This window comes from Copadichromis virginalis, linkage group LG14 (genome assembly GCF_057382275.1).
Source record: "Copadichromis virginalis isolate Kocher_CV1m ecotype Utaka linkage group LG14, C_Virginalis_male_GT1.1, whole genome shotgun sequence".
Lineage (NCBI taxonomy): Eukaryota > Metazoa > Chordata > Actinopteri > Cichliformes > Cichlidae > Copadichromis > Copadichromis virginalis.
In genome coordinates, this window is record NC_140631.1 from 29,878,261 (window position 1) to 29,897,522 (window position 19,262).

The 19,262-nt window shown below is 41.6% G+C and overlaps 1 protein-coding gene across 3 annotated transcripts in view; it reads right to left on the reverse strand.

Moving 5' to 3' along the window:
* The window catches only part of LOC146694268 (roundabout homolog 2), a 103,010-nt gene that overhangs the window by 5,289 nt on the left and 78,459 nt on the right, over window positions 1-19,262 (reverse strand). For all 3 annotated transcript variants that reach the window (XM_085430360.1, XM_085430359.1, XM_085430358.1), the window contains exons 10-21: window positions 17,853-17,934; window positions 17,451-17,616; window positions 12,194-12,360; window positions 11,727-11,848; window positions 11,299-11,515; window positions 7,619-7,737; window positions 6,550-6,727; window positions 5,590-5,808; window positions 4,599-4,641; window positions 4,368-4,504; window positions 3,998-4,285; window positions 1,266-1,404 (exon numbers count right to left, since the gene is read on the reverse strand). In XM_085430360.1, the coding sequence (XP_085286486.1) occupies window positions 1,266-1,404; window positions 3,998-4,285; window positions 4,368-4,504; window positions 4,599-4,641; window positions 5,590-5,808; window positions 6,550-6,727; window positions 7,619-7,737; window positions 11,299-11,515; window positions 11,727-11,848; window positions 12,194-12,360; window positions 17,451-17,616; window positions 17,853-17,934 (1,877 nt within the window). The remainder of the gene's footprint in view (window positions 1-1,265; window positions 1,405-3,997; window positions 4,286-4,367; window positions 4,505-4,598; window positions 4,642-5,589; window positions 5,809-6,549; window positions 6,728-7,618; window positions 7,738-11,298; window positions 11,516-11,726; window positions 11,849-12,193; window positions 12,361-17,450; window positions 17,617-17,852; window positions 17,935-19,262) is intronic.

Here is a 19,262-nt window from a genome sequence, read left to right on the forward strand (position 1 = left end):
AGGAAGGGTGACTCAAGACTTTTACAAAGTACCGCACAGTATTAAACAATCAGAGATGTAAAGCTACCTGCTGTGGCGACAGAAAAACAAAAGCAATGTAATGTTTTTTTACTCCCATGAACCTGCATTTTATTCACACAGACAACTAAGTTCAAACATTCAGTATGTTTGAACTTATAAGTAAAATATCAGCTCATTTAGAACTTAATGCCAGCCTTACTTTTGTTGAAGTGGGATCGTTAGAAACTGAACAAATTATGGAAAACAACATTTTTTTTTAAATTCACTGTTTACTTTTTTCCTCATAGCAGAGGCTTCACAGACCAGCATGTTGAGAAAAGAAGCTGAAATGAGCCAAGATTTTAGACTTTAAACATATAATTAGTGTTTTGCGCTTACAGCTACTACAGATGCGTGCGTTTACTTGTTGATTTTTCCGTCTATGAGGATTTTGTGATAATCTGCAAACTAAAACACACAAATGTCAAGCTGCTAGATCACACAAGCTTGTAACATGTCAAAACAAACATCTGGTGTTGAGATACTTCCAATAACTGTGCACAGAAATACCACTAACACCACTATATATATAAAAAATATTCAAATCAATTCAGTTTTATTTATATAGCACCAAATCACAACAACAGTCACCTCAAGGCGCTTTATACTGCAACTTAAAGACCCTTCAATAATAATATATATTAAAAAAATAATAACCTAATTTCAAGTCCTTGTGGGAAAAGGGAACCAGTGTAGCATTCCCGAAGACCAGAGCCACCTCCATAATTTCTGTTGTCACTTCAATGCCGTCAGGGCTAATTTAATGAACGATGTGTCATTGAAAAGGCAAAGTACTAATCCACCCTGTCAGATGGTGGCTAATGTCGTTAGGAAAGACACGGCACAGTCAGACCAGCCCTCCGATATGTCCGCAATCTAATCTGTCAGAACTAGTTAGAGTGGACGCTCCCTTCTGCAGCCCCAAAGCACGATCTACTCACTGCCCGCAGACACAGCTGTTAATGTGAAAACTCCCCAGACTCCAAACTTCACTCAAGTTTTGCTTGGCAGTCACAGCACAGTTCTAGGGCAGTTTTGATATCCATCTGCCTTAACTGCCTCTGTCATATAGGTGAAGGCAGAGGCCTCCATGCTAAAAATAAACTGACTGATCACACAAAAATAAATGCCACTGTTCTTGGAGGGGGGTAAAGAAGTGGCCTTAACAACAACCTGACATTTAACAGTGCAGTGACTTGTCTCACCTGTGCTGCTCATCTTCTTTGTGTGTTTTTGTATGGTGTCCATCTTTATTGGTGGGAAGAGGTAGAGACAAGACATCCACCCAGGTGAGAGGACCTGACTTGGATGATGTCCCAGTAGACCTCTGCTTTACCAGTTTGTCTAAAAGAAACCCCAAACAATGTGTGAGCCATAATCGTTGTGTTACTCGTTTCCACACTAAAGCTCAAACTGCTTGCTAAGTAAAGGTTTTTAAATACGTCCTTTCTGTGTCCACAGCTGTTAGCGCCTCAAAGAATTTTCCTTTTACTGACCATTTTATATCTTCAAGGGCACCTTAAGCTTCTGTAGAATCACTGGATATCAAAAGGAATGAAGCACTTAACCTCCGCATACCTTTCCATTCACACAGTATGTTTCAAAGTTTCAGAGCATGGCAGGCTTATTCATAAAGCACCTTTCAATAAGCCAATTCAAAGCCCAGGATATTGGATATAAAAGGGCATTTAAGTACAGGGAGTGCAGAATTATTAGGCAAGTTGTATTTTTGAGGAATAATTTTATTATTGAATAACAACCAATAATAACCATGATTAATATCAAAGCTGAATGTTTTTGGAAGTAGTTTTTAGTTTGTTTTAAGTTTGAGCTATTTTAGGGGGATATCTGTGTGTGCAGGTGACTATTACTGTGCATAATTATTAGGCAACTTAACAAAAAACAAATATATACCCATTTCAATTATTTATTTTTACCAGTGAAACCAATATAACATCTCCACATTCACAAATATACATTTCTGACATTCAAAAACAAAACAAAAACAAATCAGCGACCAATATAGCCACCTTTCTCTGCAAGGACACTCAAAAGCCTGCCATCCATGGATTCTGTCAGTGTTTTGATCTGTTCACCATCAACATTGCGTGCAGCAGCAACCACAGCCTCCCAGACACTGTTCAGAGAGGTGTACTGTTTTCCCTCCTTGTAAATCTCACATTTGATGATGGACCACAGGTTCTCAATGGGGTTCAGATCAGGTGAACAAGGAGGCCATGTCATTAGTTTTTCTTCTTTTATACCCTTTCTTGCCAGCCACGCTGTGGAGTACTTGGACGCGTGTGATGGAGCATTGTCCTGCATGAAAATCATGTTTTTCTTGAAGGATGCAGACTTCTTCCTGTACCACTGCTTGAAGAAGGTGTCTTCCAGAAACTGGCAGTAGGACTGGGAGTTGAGCTTGACTCCATCCTCAACCCGAAAAGGCCCCACAAGCTCATCTTTGATGATACCAGCCCAAACCAGTACTCCACCTCCACCTTGCTGGCGTCTGAGTCGGACTGGAGCTCTCTGCCCTTTACCAATCCAGCCACGGGCCCATCCATCTGGCCCATCAAGACTCACTCTCATTTCATCAGTCCATAAAACCTTAGAAAAATCAGTCTTGAGATATTTCTTGGCCCAGTCTTGACGTTTCAGCTTGTGTGTCTTGTTCAGTGGTGGTCGTCTTTCAGCCTTTCTTACCTTGGCCATGTCTCTGAGTATTGCACACCTTGTGCTTTTGGGCACTCCAGTGATGTTGCAGCTCTGAAATATGGCCAAACTGGTGGCAAGTGGCATCTTGGCAGCTGCACGCTTGACTTTTCTCAGTTCATGGGCAGTTATTTTGCGCCTTGGTTTTTCCACACGCTTCTTGCGACCCTGTTGACTATTTTGAATGAAACGCTTGATTGTTCGATGATCACGCTTCAGAAGCTTTGCAATTTTGAGACTGCTGCATCCCTCTGCAAGATATCTCACTATTTTTGACTTTTCTGAGCCTGTCAAGTCCTTCTTTTGACCCATTTTGCCAAAGGAAAGGACGTTGCCTAATAATTATGCACACCTGATATAGGGTGTTGATGTCATTAGACCACACCCCTTCTCATTACAGAGATGCACATCACCTAATATGCTTAATTGGTAGTAGGCTTTCGAGCCTATACAGCTTGGAGTAAGACAACATGCATGAAGAGGATGATGTGGACAAAATACTCATTTGCCTAATAATTCTGCACTCCCTGTATATATCATATGTGAGTTAATGAAGCTGCCCAAGCTTTCACATGTGGGTGGAAGTATACGTGTTGTAGGTGGTTACAACACTTGCATATAAGAAAAGAGATGAAAACATTGCACTATGGCAGCCATATAAACTATCTATAAAACAAAGCACTATTGGCCAATGTCAAGCTACAGAAAAAAAAGGCAGCTCACTAATATTTCCTTTTTAAGGTTGCAGTGCTCTAATAAATGTAATTACACAAGCAACGTCTCAGATTGTTACACGTAATCACAAGTCTACACAGTTTTATGAAGTTAACTTATTACTATGGAACTGCAGTGCGTTCAGAAAATGAAAAAAGATGAATGCAGACCTTCCCGTGTAATCATGTCGTTCTATATCGTCCAAGAAAAGATCTCATTACTGTGCAATCTCGTAATTAAAACATCTTAAAAAGGTTAAGGTGGTTACAAATGATCCATTTTGAATAACAGAACAGGTGTTTTCTTTCCCGCAAAATTAAATGAATGTGTGATTTTCAAATGGTCATTAACCATCTAAACAGATTTTCAAGAAGCATAATGATGCCATAACCACAACTACAGAAAATTATTTTTCTCATGACTGCGTATAAAGAGCCAGACAGACATTTCCAGTTAAGCTGTCCAAAGATACATTTTTAGATCTTTTCCGCTTCCACAAAATTCTTACCGTTGCTCTTCTTGCTGTACTGAAGCTTGGCGTATTCAGATCCAGAGTGACCAGACTTTATGGTCCAATGATCCAGGTCCTGCTCCAGACCTCCAAACCCACTATTTGACAGTATTGGGTTGCTGCTGTACGGGTCTGGACCCTGGTTGTAGGACGTGCTCGAGTAGGTGTCGTAGTACGCCAGGAGGTCGTCTTCAGCCGTTGTGTTGATGGTGCTGTAGATGGGACTGTCGTTGGACGCCGCGCTGTGCTTCTCTGACTGGTTTGGGTAGTTTATGATCCCAACAGCTGCACAGCAAATGACTATGTTACATTAACAAGGACAATCTTTTATTCAGCACTCTAGCATTTCACATCAGAGAGCTCTTACTGTTGTAATATCTCTCTGAATCCAGTTTGCCAGAGCAGCAGTTGACCGAGTCTTTGCTGTTGTGAGTGAGGTTTGGAGTGGGCCAAGAGTCTGCCAGCCAGGGGTAGTTGCCCATATTTGATCCCAACAAGCCAGGCCTGGGAAGAAAGATGAGATTATATCAATACTGCTTCTATGAAACACACAGTGACACTAATCATCTGATGAATCAAATCATAACGTAGAGTTTACCCTCCATTAATGATTCCTGATCCCTCACTGTGAGCGAAGCCAACTGCAAGAGGAAAAAAGAGCAAAGTTATAAATTTGGAAAACAGCAAAGAAGATAAAGCTTTTGCTTTAAGCCCCTTTTTTCCCAAAGAGCCACTGAAAGATAAAGATGTTTTGGACCGAATTATCATGCTCCATAACCAAATAAACAGTTTATCCCACACGGGGGTTTAAGAAAGCAGATTTGAATTGATATTTTATGAGGGTGCACTGTTGACCTACATACACCAAGAGGAACACAGCAGATCTATATAGCGTATGCCTGCAATACATAAAAATGCAGATGTCATTTTTCTGCTGCTGTATCTGGAGTTAGGGATGGTTAAAATCCATTTTTAATTAAATAAAGAAATCCATACCATAAAGTGAAAGACATACATGCAACATTATGAAATATTAATGCGAAAATTAAATTGCATATTTGCTCCTAAGGCCTTGAGCCATTATTGAGCAAATACATCTCAAAGTCAGACAAGAACTGAGAACTGATGTGCTGTGTGCTTCTGAGCCAAAGGGCATCAAGTAAAGTGTGCGCTGAGCTTTTTACATATGCTTCAGAGTGTCTCTTGAGGGTTTTTTTTTTCTTTTTTTCCCTTTGCTCCTGCCATGAAGACTACCCAGTGGGAATAAATATATTTTAATTAACTGAATATGCGATTAAAGTGCAGGCATCGCTTTGCAAAGTACAAACTAAAATTGAAAACATTCATCACTGCTCCAGATATCCCCGGAGGTCTATTAAGAACTTTGTCACTGTCATTGGATGAAAACAAAATCTGATGGTTTGCGTCTTTTTTTCTCTTTTATGTCTCCGTTACATAATGAGTCGTCTGTGACAGGGTTCATCAAATCATCTCGAGTCCTGTGACGATAACCTCTCCTGCTTTTTACTTTTTTTTCTCTACCTAAAGCAGGTAAGTAAGTCATAGTTAATCCCTCCTCCCCCCCTCACCTGCTGGGGTGTATGCGAAGGATGTGGTATAGTGTCCCAGCTGCTTCCTCCTTCGGTGGCGACAGTATAGCCACCCGCTGAAGCCCATCAGCACCAACCACGCAGCCACACCCAGCCCAGCGATGAAGGCTGGCTGGCGGATGACGCTTGTGATCTGCTCTGCTATGCTGAGGTCATCGCCCTTAGTCACGGTCGTTGAAGTCTTCTCAAGCGGGGGAGCTGAAAGAGAAGCGATCCAGTTAATGGAGCCACATGATACACAGCCAAAGCAGAGAGCTGTCAGTCACTTCAGAGTAGAAAAAAAACAAGCTTTTTAAATGGTTTTGTTTCCTCACATATCATTCAGGGTGATTAAATAGTAAACTGAGTAAATTCTTCTTTTAATGGGCCAGCACAGTCGAGGGGATTAGGATCAAATTGGGGCATTAAAGCACTTGAAAACTGGTTAAACGTGAAGGAAGTTATATTGATTTTATTTGTGGACATACTTCCTGCCTGCACAGACACGCATTAGGAGATGTGCCGGAGACGCCCCAAAGGAACAACAGGTGGAAAGTTACAACTTACAAGCAGTTTATCTTAGCCATATATAATTAGTCTGCCATCTATAATCCAGTTTTGAGATCCTTTCCCAGATGCCTTAACGCCCACTCACATCCTGGGCCATTTGACCTCAGGAAATAGGGTGGGGCCAGGTTTCACAGTGGATTCACCCGAAACCTTGGCTGTCTGTGACCCACACCTGTTTTAACACCTTGGCTCGTGTGATTAGGTAGAGGATCAATAGGGGGTCCATGACCCTCTTGTCGGACACTCCCATAGGGCTTAAAATCTGTTGCTCTGGTGGAGAGCGCAGTCAACTCTCCACATACACATTTTACATGTGGTAAAGTCAGCTTGCAGAGTGCGTCTTGGCATATTTCGGCGTGTGTAGTAACTGTAACAGTTTGACTGACTCACTGAGAAGCAGGCTGACAGGCGGACTCTGAGCGCCCACACCCAGGCTGGTGACAGCAGCCACCATCACGGTGTAACGGACTTCAGGCAGCAGGCCCGTCAGCAGGATGGACAGGACTGCTCCATCCACGGTTCGGTTTATTTGGTTCTCCTGCTCAACGCCGCTGCCCAGACACCAGACCTGTGTGACACCAAAGTTTAAGGTCCTCACAATTTAGGCAACTCGCACATGAAAGTTGCTCTACAATGGTACAAGACTACTATCCATAGGATATAAGCAACAGGTACAAGGAGTGCTTAGTATGTAAAATCTTCCCTTCCAAGACTTCGCACCACCTCTGCCATAATCCCCACACCTGTCCACATTCATCAACACTGAGTAAACCTTTTATTTATTCTAAATCTCCTATAGAGCATTTGTGATGAATACACTGGGAGTTACAATGAAAATGTGTCAGGTAATACTGTGCAATATTTTCTTACGTCAGCCTTTGAGGGCTTGAACAAAATATTGGGTGTATTTCTGAGAAATTGAAATATTTAAGGGGATTAAATATGATCCCTGCCTTTGGCTGATGATCCATCACACATTCAGAAGAATATGGATTCTCATGATCAGACTCATAACTGTCTACGTGTAGACACAAGACAGCGAGAGGGAATCAAAACAATAGTACTCCATGTTCTATTTTGATGTTTTTTTCCACGCTCTGCATAAGCAGCCTGATGATTAGTAATCAGTGTTGCGCTCATTCTAAGAGACAGATAATGAGAACTCTGTTTTTTTTCACAGAGCTAACAGATGAGAGGGATGGTGACTGTTCAGCCGAGAATCTGATGACACAAAACCGAGCAGCATCGCAAGTACTGGCAACACATAAAAGGCAATGACTAATTACTAATTGTTCATTAAAATCTGTGTTTTTCACAAGCATCTAAACAACCAAACCTAGGAAACACTGAGTAATGCCTGCACACAGATGCAAATCGAAAGAACAATTTGCTTTACTGACGAGCTTAACAACAGAAATAAACACCAGAGAAGAAGACAAACAGTAAAATGCGGCCTCACCTTGTACTCTCTAATTATGCCGCTCTGAATATTATGAGGCGGCGGCTCCCAGGACACGCTGATACTGGTGCTGTTGGTGAGCTGCACCACTGATACAGCCTGTGGAGGGGCACACAAAACTGCAAACAGAGATAAGAAAAAATGAGATGTTACTATAGTTATTAATACATACCAGAGCTGTGATAAGACTGTGTTTACAGGTCCATAATTCCTGCACAATTTCCTGCAAACACCAGGAAGGCGGCCGGGCCGGATGGAGTGCTGGGCCGGGTGCTAAAAGACTGTGCTGCGGACGTCTTCACCTCTATATATAACACCTCGTTGTCCTGTTCACTGGTACCATCCTGTTTCAAAGCAGCAACCATCGTTCCCATCCCAAAACAGTCAAATGTCACATGTCTGAACGATTTCAGACCTGTGGCACTCACCCCCATTCCCGCCAAATGCCTGGAGAGACTGGTCATTAAACACATCAGAGCTGCTTTTCCACCATCCCTGGACTCGCACCAGTTTGCATACAGGGAGAACCGGTCAACCGAGGATGCGATCGCCACAGTGCTGCACACATTACTGAAGCACTTGGAACACAGGAACACCTATGCACGGCTCCTCTTTGTAGACTACAGCTCGGCTTTTAATACCATCCGGCCATACAAACTCCGTCCCAAACTCCACCAACTGGGACTTAACTCCTCTCTGTGCAACTGGATTGTGGACTTCCTCACTAACCGTAGACAGAGTGTCAGAGTGGGTAAGAACACCTCTTCCACCCTTGTGGTCAACACCGGTGCCCCTCAGGGGTGTGTTCTGAGCCCTCTGCTATACACTCTCTTCACCCATGACTGTATTTCCTCCTGCGCGTCCAATCTCATTGTTAAGTTTGCAGATGACACCACAGTGCTCGGACTTATATCCAACAATGATGAGACAAACTATAGGACAGAGGTGCAACAACTAGAGTCATGGTGCCACGACAATAACTTGGTCTTAAACACCAAAAAGACCAAGGAGATCATTGTAGATTTCCGGAAGAGGGGCCATAACAACCATCTGCCTCTCTTCATTGGCAGTGAGGCGGTGGAGAGGGTGAGCAGTTTTAAATTCTTGGGGGTAACTGTGACCGAGGACCTGTCCTGGGGCAACCATATCACCTCAGTTGTACGGAAGGCCCAACAGCGCCTCTACTACCTGAGGAGACTGCGGAGCGCACACATTCCCAGATCTCTGATGTTGAACTTCTACAACTGTGCCATCAGCAGCGTTCTGACGTATGGATTTCTAGTGTGGTTCCCCAGCTGCACCAAGGCCGATCAGCAAGCACTCCAGCGGGTGGTGAAAGAAGCTGGCAGAATTATTGGAACAAGTCTGCCAGAGATCAGTAATATCTTCCCCACTCGCTGTCTGAGGAGGGTGCACAGTATCCTGCGGGACCAACATCACCCTGCGCGCCACCTTTTCCATCTGCTGCCCTCAGGGAGAAGGTACAGGTCTATACAGGCCAGAACATCCAGACTGGCCAACAGCCTGTATCCACAGGCTGTGAGGCTCCTGAACTCTCTGCCCCCCTCTCACGGACAATAACCATATCCAACTTCTTAATAGCAATGAACTGGTCTGCATTGGTGCATCATATCTTTATTCTCTTCCCCCTCCTGCCCCCCCCCCCTTTCTTAAATAGATAACTATCATATCTGATATCATATCTCACAGTACAATAATATTGAATGGGTTGCATTGTTGTATTTTGTCATGTTTCTCAGGTCTTTGTCTGAATTTCTACGAACATTATTGCTAAGGATTGTCTTATTGCATTGGAGTCACACTGGGTTAAATATGTACACTTGGGTTTTAAGGGGTATTTATTATTTTCTTATTTTTTTTGGGTTGTATGGAAGCCCCAAACGCAATTTCATTGTTCTTGACAATGACAATAAATAAATAAATACTAAATACTAAATAACAGATATAATTTATAGAAACTAGAAAAACCTGAAAGAAAATAATCCTTAATTACTTATTTATAAGCATTCTATATAAGAAAATTAAACAGTGTCTTTATTTTTCAAAATTAGGAGGTTATTTCAGATTTTTTGCTAAATTAATTAGAACTCATTCATTCCTTTGTTGTCTGATAATCTAACTCCACTGGAAAAATACTGTTTTTAAAGGATTTCTTTGCCTCATCTAAAGCACTTTAAACTGTGTAACTAATAAATCCCTCCACATTGATAAATGTGACTAAATATTATAAATAAAAAATAGTTCATAATAAATGAAAGAGCTTTAATCAGTTTTGGAAGGAAACATGTTATTTTACTTTCTTGGCAGCAGTCCTTCACCTTGCTCAACAAAAGCTGGACACAAGCGGCTTGATCTAGAGATTATGGTTAAAATCATACCTCTAAAGCTCCTAAACTAACATAATACTAACCACTTTTTATTAAACCTCTATCTATGAGTTTTTGAGTCCAGGCTAACTATTGTTATTTCCAGTTTCTATGCAAAGCTAAGCTGCTGGCTGTTGCTTCACATCGACTACAAAGAAACAAAACAGGATTTAACTGGTATCTCAAATTTGTTTAAACACATATGCTACTGTCCGGAAGCCATGAGCCATTCCTAATTTTTTCAACATTTTTGCTGGGAAAATGAAAAACAGGTGCAGCAACTGAGTAAAATATAAGACAGAAACAGAGTTTGTAAAATTGTATCAAGCCTGAAAGTCAACATTTGGAATGAAGACCTTTATTCTTCAACACAGCCTGAACTCTGTTAGGCAAGATTTCTTTTAATTTCATTAAGTAGTCTTCTGATTTAATTTCCACACGATATTGATATGTAGATCAAAATCTGATGGTACTTCCATCCATGTTCATAATTCCATCAATTTTGACAAGATTCCCAACACCACTGGCTGAAATGCAGCCCCAAGTAATGACAGAGCCTCTACAGATTTCTGTCCACATTAACCTCTTTCCTGACATCCTCTGTATAAACCGATGATTTGAACAAAAAAAAAAAAAAGTAAATTTGGATTCTTTGCTCCATAAGACGTCTCCGCTGGTTTTCAGTTCTTGTGTAATTTGGCACAGCTCAGCCTTTTCTCATTTTTTCTCTTCCTTAAAAATGGCATTTTGACAGCCAACCTTCCACTGAGACCATTTGGGACGAGGCTTCAGCGATCAACTGAAGGTTGAGATGCATTTTCTGGGTCCTATGTCAGGTCTGGATATTTTTTTCAGTCTCATAAGGACATAGCTTTCAGATACTCTCCCTCTGATGTAGATCTGTATAGGTTTTTGCAACAGGCCGCTAATAACCAAGTGCATGAAAATACAGTAAAAAATTGGTTCTTTCCAAAGTTATGGCTCATTCTTTGAGTTCAGTGCCTTTTTTATGCTTGAATGAGTCAATGAATAAGTGGCTTAATAAGCTCTGAACATGCTCAGGTACAAGTACTGGACTGAGTTAGAAAGCAGCTAATGTCCAAAGAAAAACTGTGAAAGACCTTGAGAAAGGATTATTAGTCAAGACCACTTAGAAAAAGTACAATAGAGTTTGGCTGCTGTGCAAACATAAAGAACTGTGGGGTGTCTTAAGACTTTTGCACAGTACTGTACTTGCTTACTACTAGTTAGCATTACTTGCTACTGATTAGGTTATTAATACACATTCCTTACCCTCCTCCGAGGTACGCAGGAGAACCATGAGGCTGTCATGCCCTTGTAACTCATTGAAGTAAGGCCGGATCTTGACCTCGTACTCGGTACCACTGTGCAGATCTGCTAAGATGGTACTGTAGTCAGATGTGGCCTCCACATCTTGGACCAGCCAGGAGCTGCCAATCGTTCGATAAAATATACGGTAACCCTGAACGTACCGTGACTGACGGGCAACCTAAAGAAGGTGGAAGACAAAAAGCACAAAAACATGGTCTCACATTTAAATCAGTTATCAAAAGCAGGGAAGCGTAACCAGCTGTTTCTCTACACGTTGATCTATTGGCGTCATATAATGCTGAGCAGAGTTTCTGAAGCTAATGTTTGGAGATTAGCCTGTCCTCCACACATTACAAGCTGACTTTGAAACCCATCAGTATTAATCTCACACTCCAAGAAATCTTGGCGCTCGTAGGAGACAGAACCATCGGCTTCTGCAGGTAGACAGACACCTCTCCCAGCTCTCTCTGCACCTGTCTGTGGTCCACTCCCTGTTCAGTCGGACTCCCATCTAAGACAGCAAAGAAATCTAATCAGTCCAGCCTGGCAACATGAAAACAAAACAGCTGAATAGCAGAAATTCAGCAAAAGCAGGGAACAACTTTTTGATGAAATTCAACATTGCTCCCGGCAGAAGAGCATCACACTGAGAAAGCAATTAGTTTTGAGACTGCACATGCAAAGCAAGTTTTATTTTTCCAAAGCATGTAGCACATTATCTCTGCCTCAGCTCTACATCCAGTATCTAAAATATACTGCCTCATGGAAACTGAAACCAAGACTGAACTGTGAAGAATCTAATGAAAACCATTACATCAAAAAAGGATTTTTTTGTCTTTCATCTTATGTAACTCACCCTGCGTCCTGACAGGCTCGGAGATCGGACTGGGGTCGCTGAGGCCGTACGAGTTGACTGCTCTGACGATAAAGAGATAAACGGTGTTGGGGAAGAGTCCGACAACAGTGTGCCTCTCCTGCTTCACATGGTCCGCTACGGTCTGCCAGGTACTGCCCACTGATTGGCTGCAAGACGGATAACGTCAAAGAAAACGACTATCTTAAAATTGAATTTCTTGTGATGAAGATCTGACTGTCAGAGTGAACGACTGAGATCAAAACAAGAGTGTGTGAACATGACTTAAAGGGTAGGTCAAGTCTTTATCGGGAGCGTGTTTGCTGCCTGAAAGAGTTCGGATAACTGCATGTAAAGTTGGCGCGAGGACTACAATAAACAGCTTCAAGAGATGCTTCTTTTCTCTCTCGTTATCTGTCGTGTTACCATGCTCATGCCCTAATTGCACAGACAGATGAAAGTAGAGCAGCCAGGAGAGATGTCAGGAGAGATCTGAATTTTGCATACTTAGGAAATATGGCAACTGCAGTTACGGTAGTCACCCTCATTAAGGGGTAAATACATTTTTTAATCTTGCGAGCATAAGAAAATGAAGTGTGATATCTCAAAGCAAGAATAGAAATAACCCGGAGAAAGAAAGCTATAAATATGAGCCATAGCTGTTTTTTTCTCTTCTTAATTAAATGGTAAATTATTTTGTCAGAAGAAAAAAAATAACAAAAATGCAAAAAAAAAAAGTTAAATCTCTTTTAAGCAGTTTCATATCTATTTTTTTTAGATATACTTTAGATACACTTATTTTATTAAGTACACCTATTCTTAAAAATATCCAATTAGCCAATCACAAAGCAGTAAGTAAAAGCTGTTCTGCATGGAGATAAGGTCGAGATGATGTGCTAAGGTTCAAGCCAAACAAGAGAATGAGGAAGAAAGGTGATATAAGTGACCTTAAATATCGTATGCTTGTTGGTGCCAGACGAGCTGGGATTACTATTGTTTTTCAGGGAATGGTCTGAAGAAGATAAAATATCTAGTAAGCGGCAGTTCTCTACGCGAAAATATCTTGCTGATGTCAGAGATCACAGGATAACAGCCAGGGTGCCAACACTAACTCAAATAAACACTTGTTACAACCATGCAGAAGTGCCTCTCTGAACATCGAAGCAGATTAGCTGCAGCAGCAGAAGACCACAGCAGGTTCCACTACTGCTAAAAAACAGGAAATTAAAGTGGACAAAATGAGTAGATAAGTGTTGTCTGGGGCTCAGTTTCTCCTGCAACATTTGGATGGTAGAGACAGAATTTTACATAAACATCATGACAGGACTGATCATCCTGCCTTGTACTGTATCAATGGTTCAGGCTGCTGCTGGTGCCCCCTTAGTACCAACTGAACATTGTTTAAACACCACAGCCTGCCTGAGTACTGTCACTACCCAACAGGAGATTTATTCCGCAGTGACTGTGTGACGCTATCATGTCAATAAGGACCAAAATCTCAGAGGAATGTTCCCAGCACCGTGTTCAATCTCTGCCATGAAGAATTAAGGCAGTTCTGAAGGCAACATGGGATCTTAAGTGCATTTCTTTACAGTGCTGCAGTGGTTAGCACTGATGGCTCACAGCAAAGCGGTTCTGTGTTTGAATCTGTGTGGTTTTCATGTGCTTGCCTACTCCAGCTTCCTCCCACAGTAAAATAACACACGTGTTAGGTTAATCGGTGAATAAAACTTGGCTGCAAGTATGGCTGTGAAGGGTTGTCTGTGTCTGTATTTTAATCCTATGATAGACTACCCAGGGAGTACCCCGACTATCACCCAATGACAGCTGGGATAGGCTCCAACCCCCTCTCCCTGTGATATTTAAAATGGAAAACAGTGAATAATTTCTTCTAATCTCCTAAAAATAAAACTAAAATAGAAAACTGACACCACAGTCTTAATGCAAATCAGTGCTAATCTTCTTCTGGCTGCAGCCCCATATTAAATGAACAGATATCAATCTTCTCGCTTGACGCTCAGCAGGCACGTGAACAAGAAATGTTTCAGCAGCCTCTGTTGAATGAGCAAACAAATTAAAGAAATCACCAGTCGCTTCTTGGATTCACGAGTTTCTGTTCATTGGAAGAAAAAAAAACCCCTCATAGCTGCTTCTCTCAGCTTGCTAACAAAGTTTTATTCCGTCTTTAATTGCAGCAGGTTATAATGATGACTACTGAATGAGCCCGGCGAGGATACAACAGCTTTATGCTGTGCAGGTACGGGCACTATCAAGCAGCATGAGTGCAGTTTAACATTTTCCTCAACTCCATGGAGGAGGAAATGGCGAGGCAATTACATCAAGCAGGTCACAGCTTTTTCTCCTTTCTTCTGTGGCTTTTTTCTCAACAAATGTTCTCCAGAGAAACAGTTTTGCCATTTAAGACTCGCATTTCTTTTTTTTTTTTAACCTTTTTTTGTGGTTTTGTTTTCAGTGAAAAAGGAAAATGTAACTGCTACATTTATGTAGTAAATACTCCATCTAGACTGCCTCCCTTTTAAAATCAAAAACATAACTCTTGCTATGTTTGGTATAAAAAGGCATACTGCAATCATAAAAGTGTTTCTTTCTTTGTTCCTTCTGATCCACAAAAACAAACAACTCATTGGAGTTGGAGCGTGTAGCACTGAATGGATTTTTATCAGCTCTGTGTGCAAGTGTGCCAGACTGAGCTTTCTGCCTGCACAGAAAGAAATATATGCGTGCTCGTGTGCGTGCATGTTTGTGTCTATACACTTTTTCTGTACCCCCCGTCCTGTTTCTACAATGAGTGAACTTCCAGCTCGGCTCACATCCCCTCCTGCCATTGCCCCAGGACAGGACAGAGCTGCCAAGCTGACCACTGCAGTAATTGTCTCCTCTTTCACCCTCCCTGTCTCGCTCAGGACTCTAGTTGGTTGTTAGGGCTGCTATGGCTCTCCTCGGAAAAGCCGCGGCTAAACACTGATGTGGTGGGTTTCACTTTGCAACGTGTGGTAACAGAAGTGTCTCTCCCTCAGGCAGAGATGAGTCATTTCCAAAGTCTAATGAGTCTAAATGAAGAAGACTTCATTATCTGGGAAGAGTCAGTCAGACAGTGAGACCTTTATCAAGGGTGGAAAGTTAAGTCGAGGCTGCCTGTTTAACTTTAAGTCAGGAAGACAGTATATTACGGTAATAAATAAATTAAGTAGATAAAATTCAAAAACCAAAATAATATGTGTTCTACTGCAGCTCCTTTCAGTTTGTCCTTGTTTGTGGGTCTCTCTGCCATTGAAGAGTTTTCCATTTCTCCATTTGAATTTGCCTGAATCTGAGCACAGAGTATAGCCCTGTGTCCATCACCTGTATTCATCCTGCTACTTTGGTCAGCAGTCACATCATCAATAAACATCAGTGATCCAGTTTCACTGTTAGCCATACACGCCCATGACATTGCCTCCACTATGTTTGACAGGTGATGTCACGTCGGATCGTGACCTGTTCTCTCTTTTGCAATTTTTTTCTTTTCCCCTCATTCTGGTTCATTTGAATTTCTTAGAAAGGTTTGTAGTCTTTTTAAATATTCAGTCTAACCTCTGGCTTGAACCTTGTTGTAAACTTTGTATTTCCATTCATGAGGGCGTCTTTTGGTTGTCAGCAATGATAAAGCTACCACATCGAAAGTGTTTGTAATTTGTTTTTGTTTTTTCTTAACCATGGAAATAATTCTGTCATCACTCATTTTAGCTGTCTTTAGTGATTTGTGACAGATGGATAGCAGCAAGTGTAAAAGGGAAGGTTAACAAGATGGTAATAAGACCGTCTATGATGTATGATTTGGAGACAGGAGGCCAAGCTGGAGGTGGCATAGTTGATTTTTCTTAGGCGTGACTGGGATGACAAGTGAGTACATCAGAGGGACAGCTCGGCTCACCTCAGCGGTTGGAAGACAAAGTTAGAGGGGCAATGCTCAGATGGTTTGGACATGTGCAGAGGGGAATAATGGATATATTTGACAAAGGATGTTGCATATGGAGCTATCATGCAGGAGGAAGAGGAAGACCACAAAGAAGATTTATGCATGCAGTAAAACGGACATGCAGAGCGCTGTTGGGGACAGGGAGGGAGATTATCTGCTGTGACAACCTCGAAAGGAAGCAGCCGTAAGAAAAAGAAGTGGATTTGGGCACTCCAAAAGTTTTTGCTGTCTCTAATTGGTTTATTTTGGGTGGGTGGGGGTGGGGTTCCATCCAGTAATAGCCTTAACTTGCACTAAAATCTCTTCAGGCCTCATAATCAAAATTACAGCCAAATGTAGAAAATACAAATATAATTACACTTTTAATGAACTTCACATGACTTCATTTGCCACGAAGTAACAAGGGAACAGGCCTCACTTTGCCACGAAACTGCTCGTCAGTGCAGTTAATCGTGTGCCTCTGAAAATTGGGGACTCTATATATGAAAATGTCTGTAACTACTAAACAGTTTTTGTGAAACCTTTTGAATTAAAGCTGAAAGTCTGTATTTCTACCACTATAATCCATTATAGTGGAGTGCAGAGGCAAAGCTACCAGTATAAGGATTTAGAGCTTTAAAACACATTTCACCAGTTACACTTGTTAAAGCGTCTGGTAGCACCAGTAGTTTTTCATGGTCTTTCTTCATCTTCTATTAATGACATTCTGACTCAATATAGACCTGACCTCAGCAAGTCAACATGTGACCATTACTGGACAAAAAACCCCAACATCATCAAAAAGCATAAAAACCTTTCAGCAGTTTTTTTTTTTTCAAAGAGGACTGGGTGTGAAAAAGATTTCTGCCTTTCCTCTGATTTGAGGTTTTAGAAAATCTAACCCATGATGAGAGACTTTGGTCAGTCATGTTTCTTTTCAGACCAGATTTAGTGAAGGGTACAAATAGAGACAATGTCTGTGAGACAAGAAGAAGAAGATCTGAGAGTGGAAATGGTTAAGCAGAGGAAATTCACCATTATTAAGGGTTTAAATCTATGTACAGCAAAGCAAAAAGTTATTAATAAGCTTTACTACTATAACACATTTTTAAAAAGCTTTGTCGTGTTTTACATTTGACCAGAGCTTTGTTTTTGCATTTAGTTTAATGTGGAGGGATTGATGGATGGATGGATGGATGGATAGTTAGCCTGTATTTGCTGTGATCTAGAAATTTCAGATAAACTGAGACAAGTCCACAAAAGACTGAAAAACTAAAGTATGCTCCTGTTTTGAAAACTCACCTGAAGGCTTCGATAATGTAGGAGGTGACAGCGGCCCCGCCTTCATGGGGATTGGACTGCCAGGTGAGGGTGACTGTGTTTTTGGTCACCTCTGTTATGACAGGCTTCTGTGGAGGTCCTGGAAGCTGGATGAACTCAGAAGCTCTGGACACTGAAGAACCTCCATCTTTCATTACAGAAACACACACACACAAAAATAACATAATTACATCATATCAGTGGGCTAAGTTTGATTAACATTTTATCTCAAACTGTACTTTGTCTTGTGGAAGCTACAGATTGTGCTCCTATGAAGAACACTGGCAGACTAAGTAGTTTCTTGGGAAAGGAGGTGTAGTTGAGGAGTGACAGAGTGTGAAGTGTAACAGACAGAGAGACTGTGGCGAGTTTCAGTCTAAGTACCTCTGACAGTCAACATCCCACTCCAGCTCGACTCTCCTGTGGTGCTGGAAACCACGCACGTGTACATACCCGAGTCCGTGTCCTGTTAAACAGCAGTCAGCATTTGAGACAGACTTGAAAAAAAATAACACAATAAATGCCACAAACACTTTCACTTTTTCAGCAATTTCTGCTAATTTTCATTTTATGCTTCTACTCCACTAGACTTTTACGACATGTCAAAAAGCAGTTTCATACATAGAAGAAGTTATATAAGGCATGAGCTAGCCATAGCATCCACCACAGCAGTAGTGAAGTAAATCAAAAATAAAGAAGCTAAGCCTGCAAGCTAGTTCAGGCAGCTTGAGTTGCACAGCTTTTCATACATCACACACCAAACTCATCCTCCCTTATTGGTTTGTTTAAGCTGTAAATGTAGCGTGTCACTGCTGCTACCCCGCATCATTACCTGCTCTTTCAACCCCTTCACCACCCCAACATCCACCTGTAAGCTCCAAGGGTGATTCATACTCATCTCTGCCCTGTTGCTACATGTAAATACTGCAGGGAGCGAGGAGCTTGCAGACAGCACGCTCTAACTGTTGCTACGGGCCTGCTGTGATTTTGACCTTGGCGCTGTGTCTTGTTCTTTCTTCAGTAGTAGATGCCACCCACTTTCGTGCAACTGACTCTACTCAGCTATTGAGCCAAAGTACTCAAGACCAGAGAGAAGAGAGCTCCAGTGCTAGAGAGGCTTTTTTGGTTTTGAAGCTCGTGAGCTGTTTGTGTTGTTGGTCATTAACCTTTTTAATTTGTGCTTTTGTTTAGTGACTCCTGGGCTTTGCTATGTTTCTCTTCTTTTGAGTTGGATAGCAGCTCGTCCATCTCTGTCTGTTTAATTATTAATCAAAAGCTTTACTTTCATATTTTGCCTTCATCTCTCTTTCATCAACACTTTTTTTGTAACTTTACCTTTTTAGGGGAATGTAACATTATAATGAAGCTTATGTGTGAGTAATATCAGTAATCACTCATCTGCCTGCTTTCCTGGGTCTATTACATCACTTCCTCTTTCCCACAGTGTCAAATTCAATGCCAGCATCGCTATAGTCCATCTAGTCCAATCATTTTCTTGCATGTCTCTTAAGAGCCAATCATGTCTCTGTCAGCGTACTTTAAATCTCAGCGATCTTCTGTCACTCTGCCTTTCAGGCCCTTGCAGCCCACCTCCTCCTCCCCCATCTCTACCTCACCCTGGTCACTCAGCGCCCCATCCACGCCTCCATCTTCATCTTCACCCTCAGCTATACTCTAGTGGAGTCCTATCATAATTCCTATCATTGTTCGGATAAACCATCCTGCTGTGATGGTTTATCAGAGTCTAATCGCCACACAGCTTGTTAATCAAATTCTGTATCTTAATAAATCATG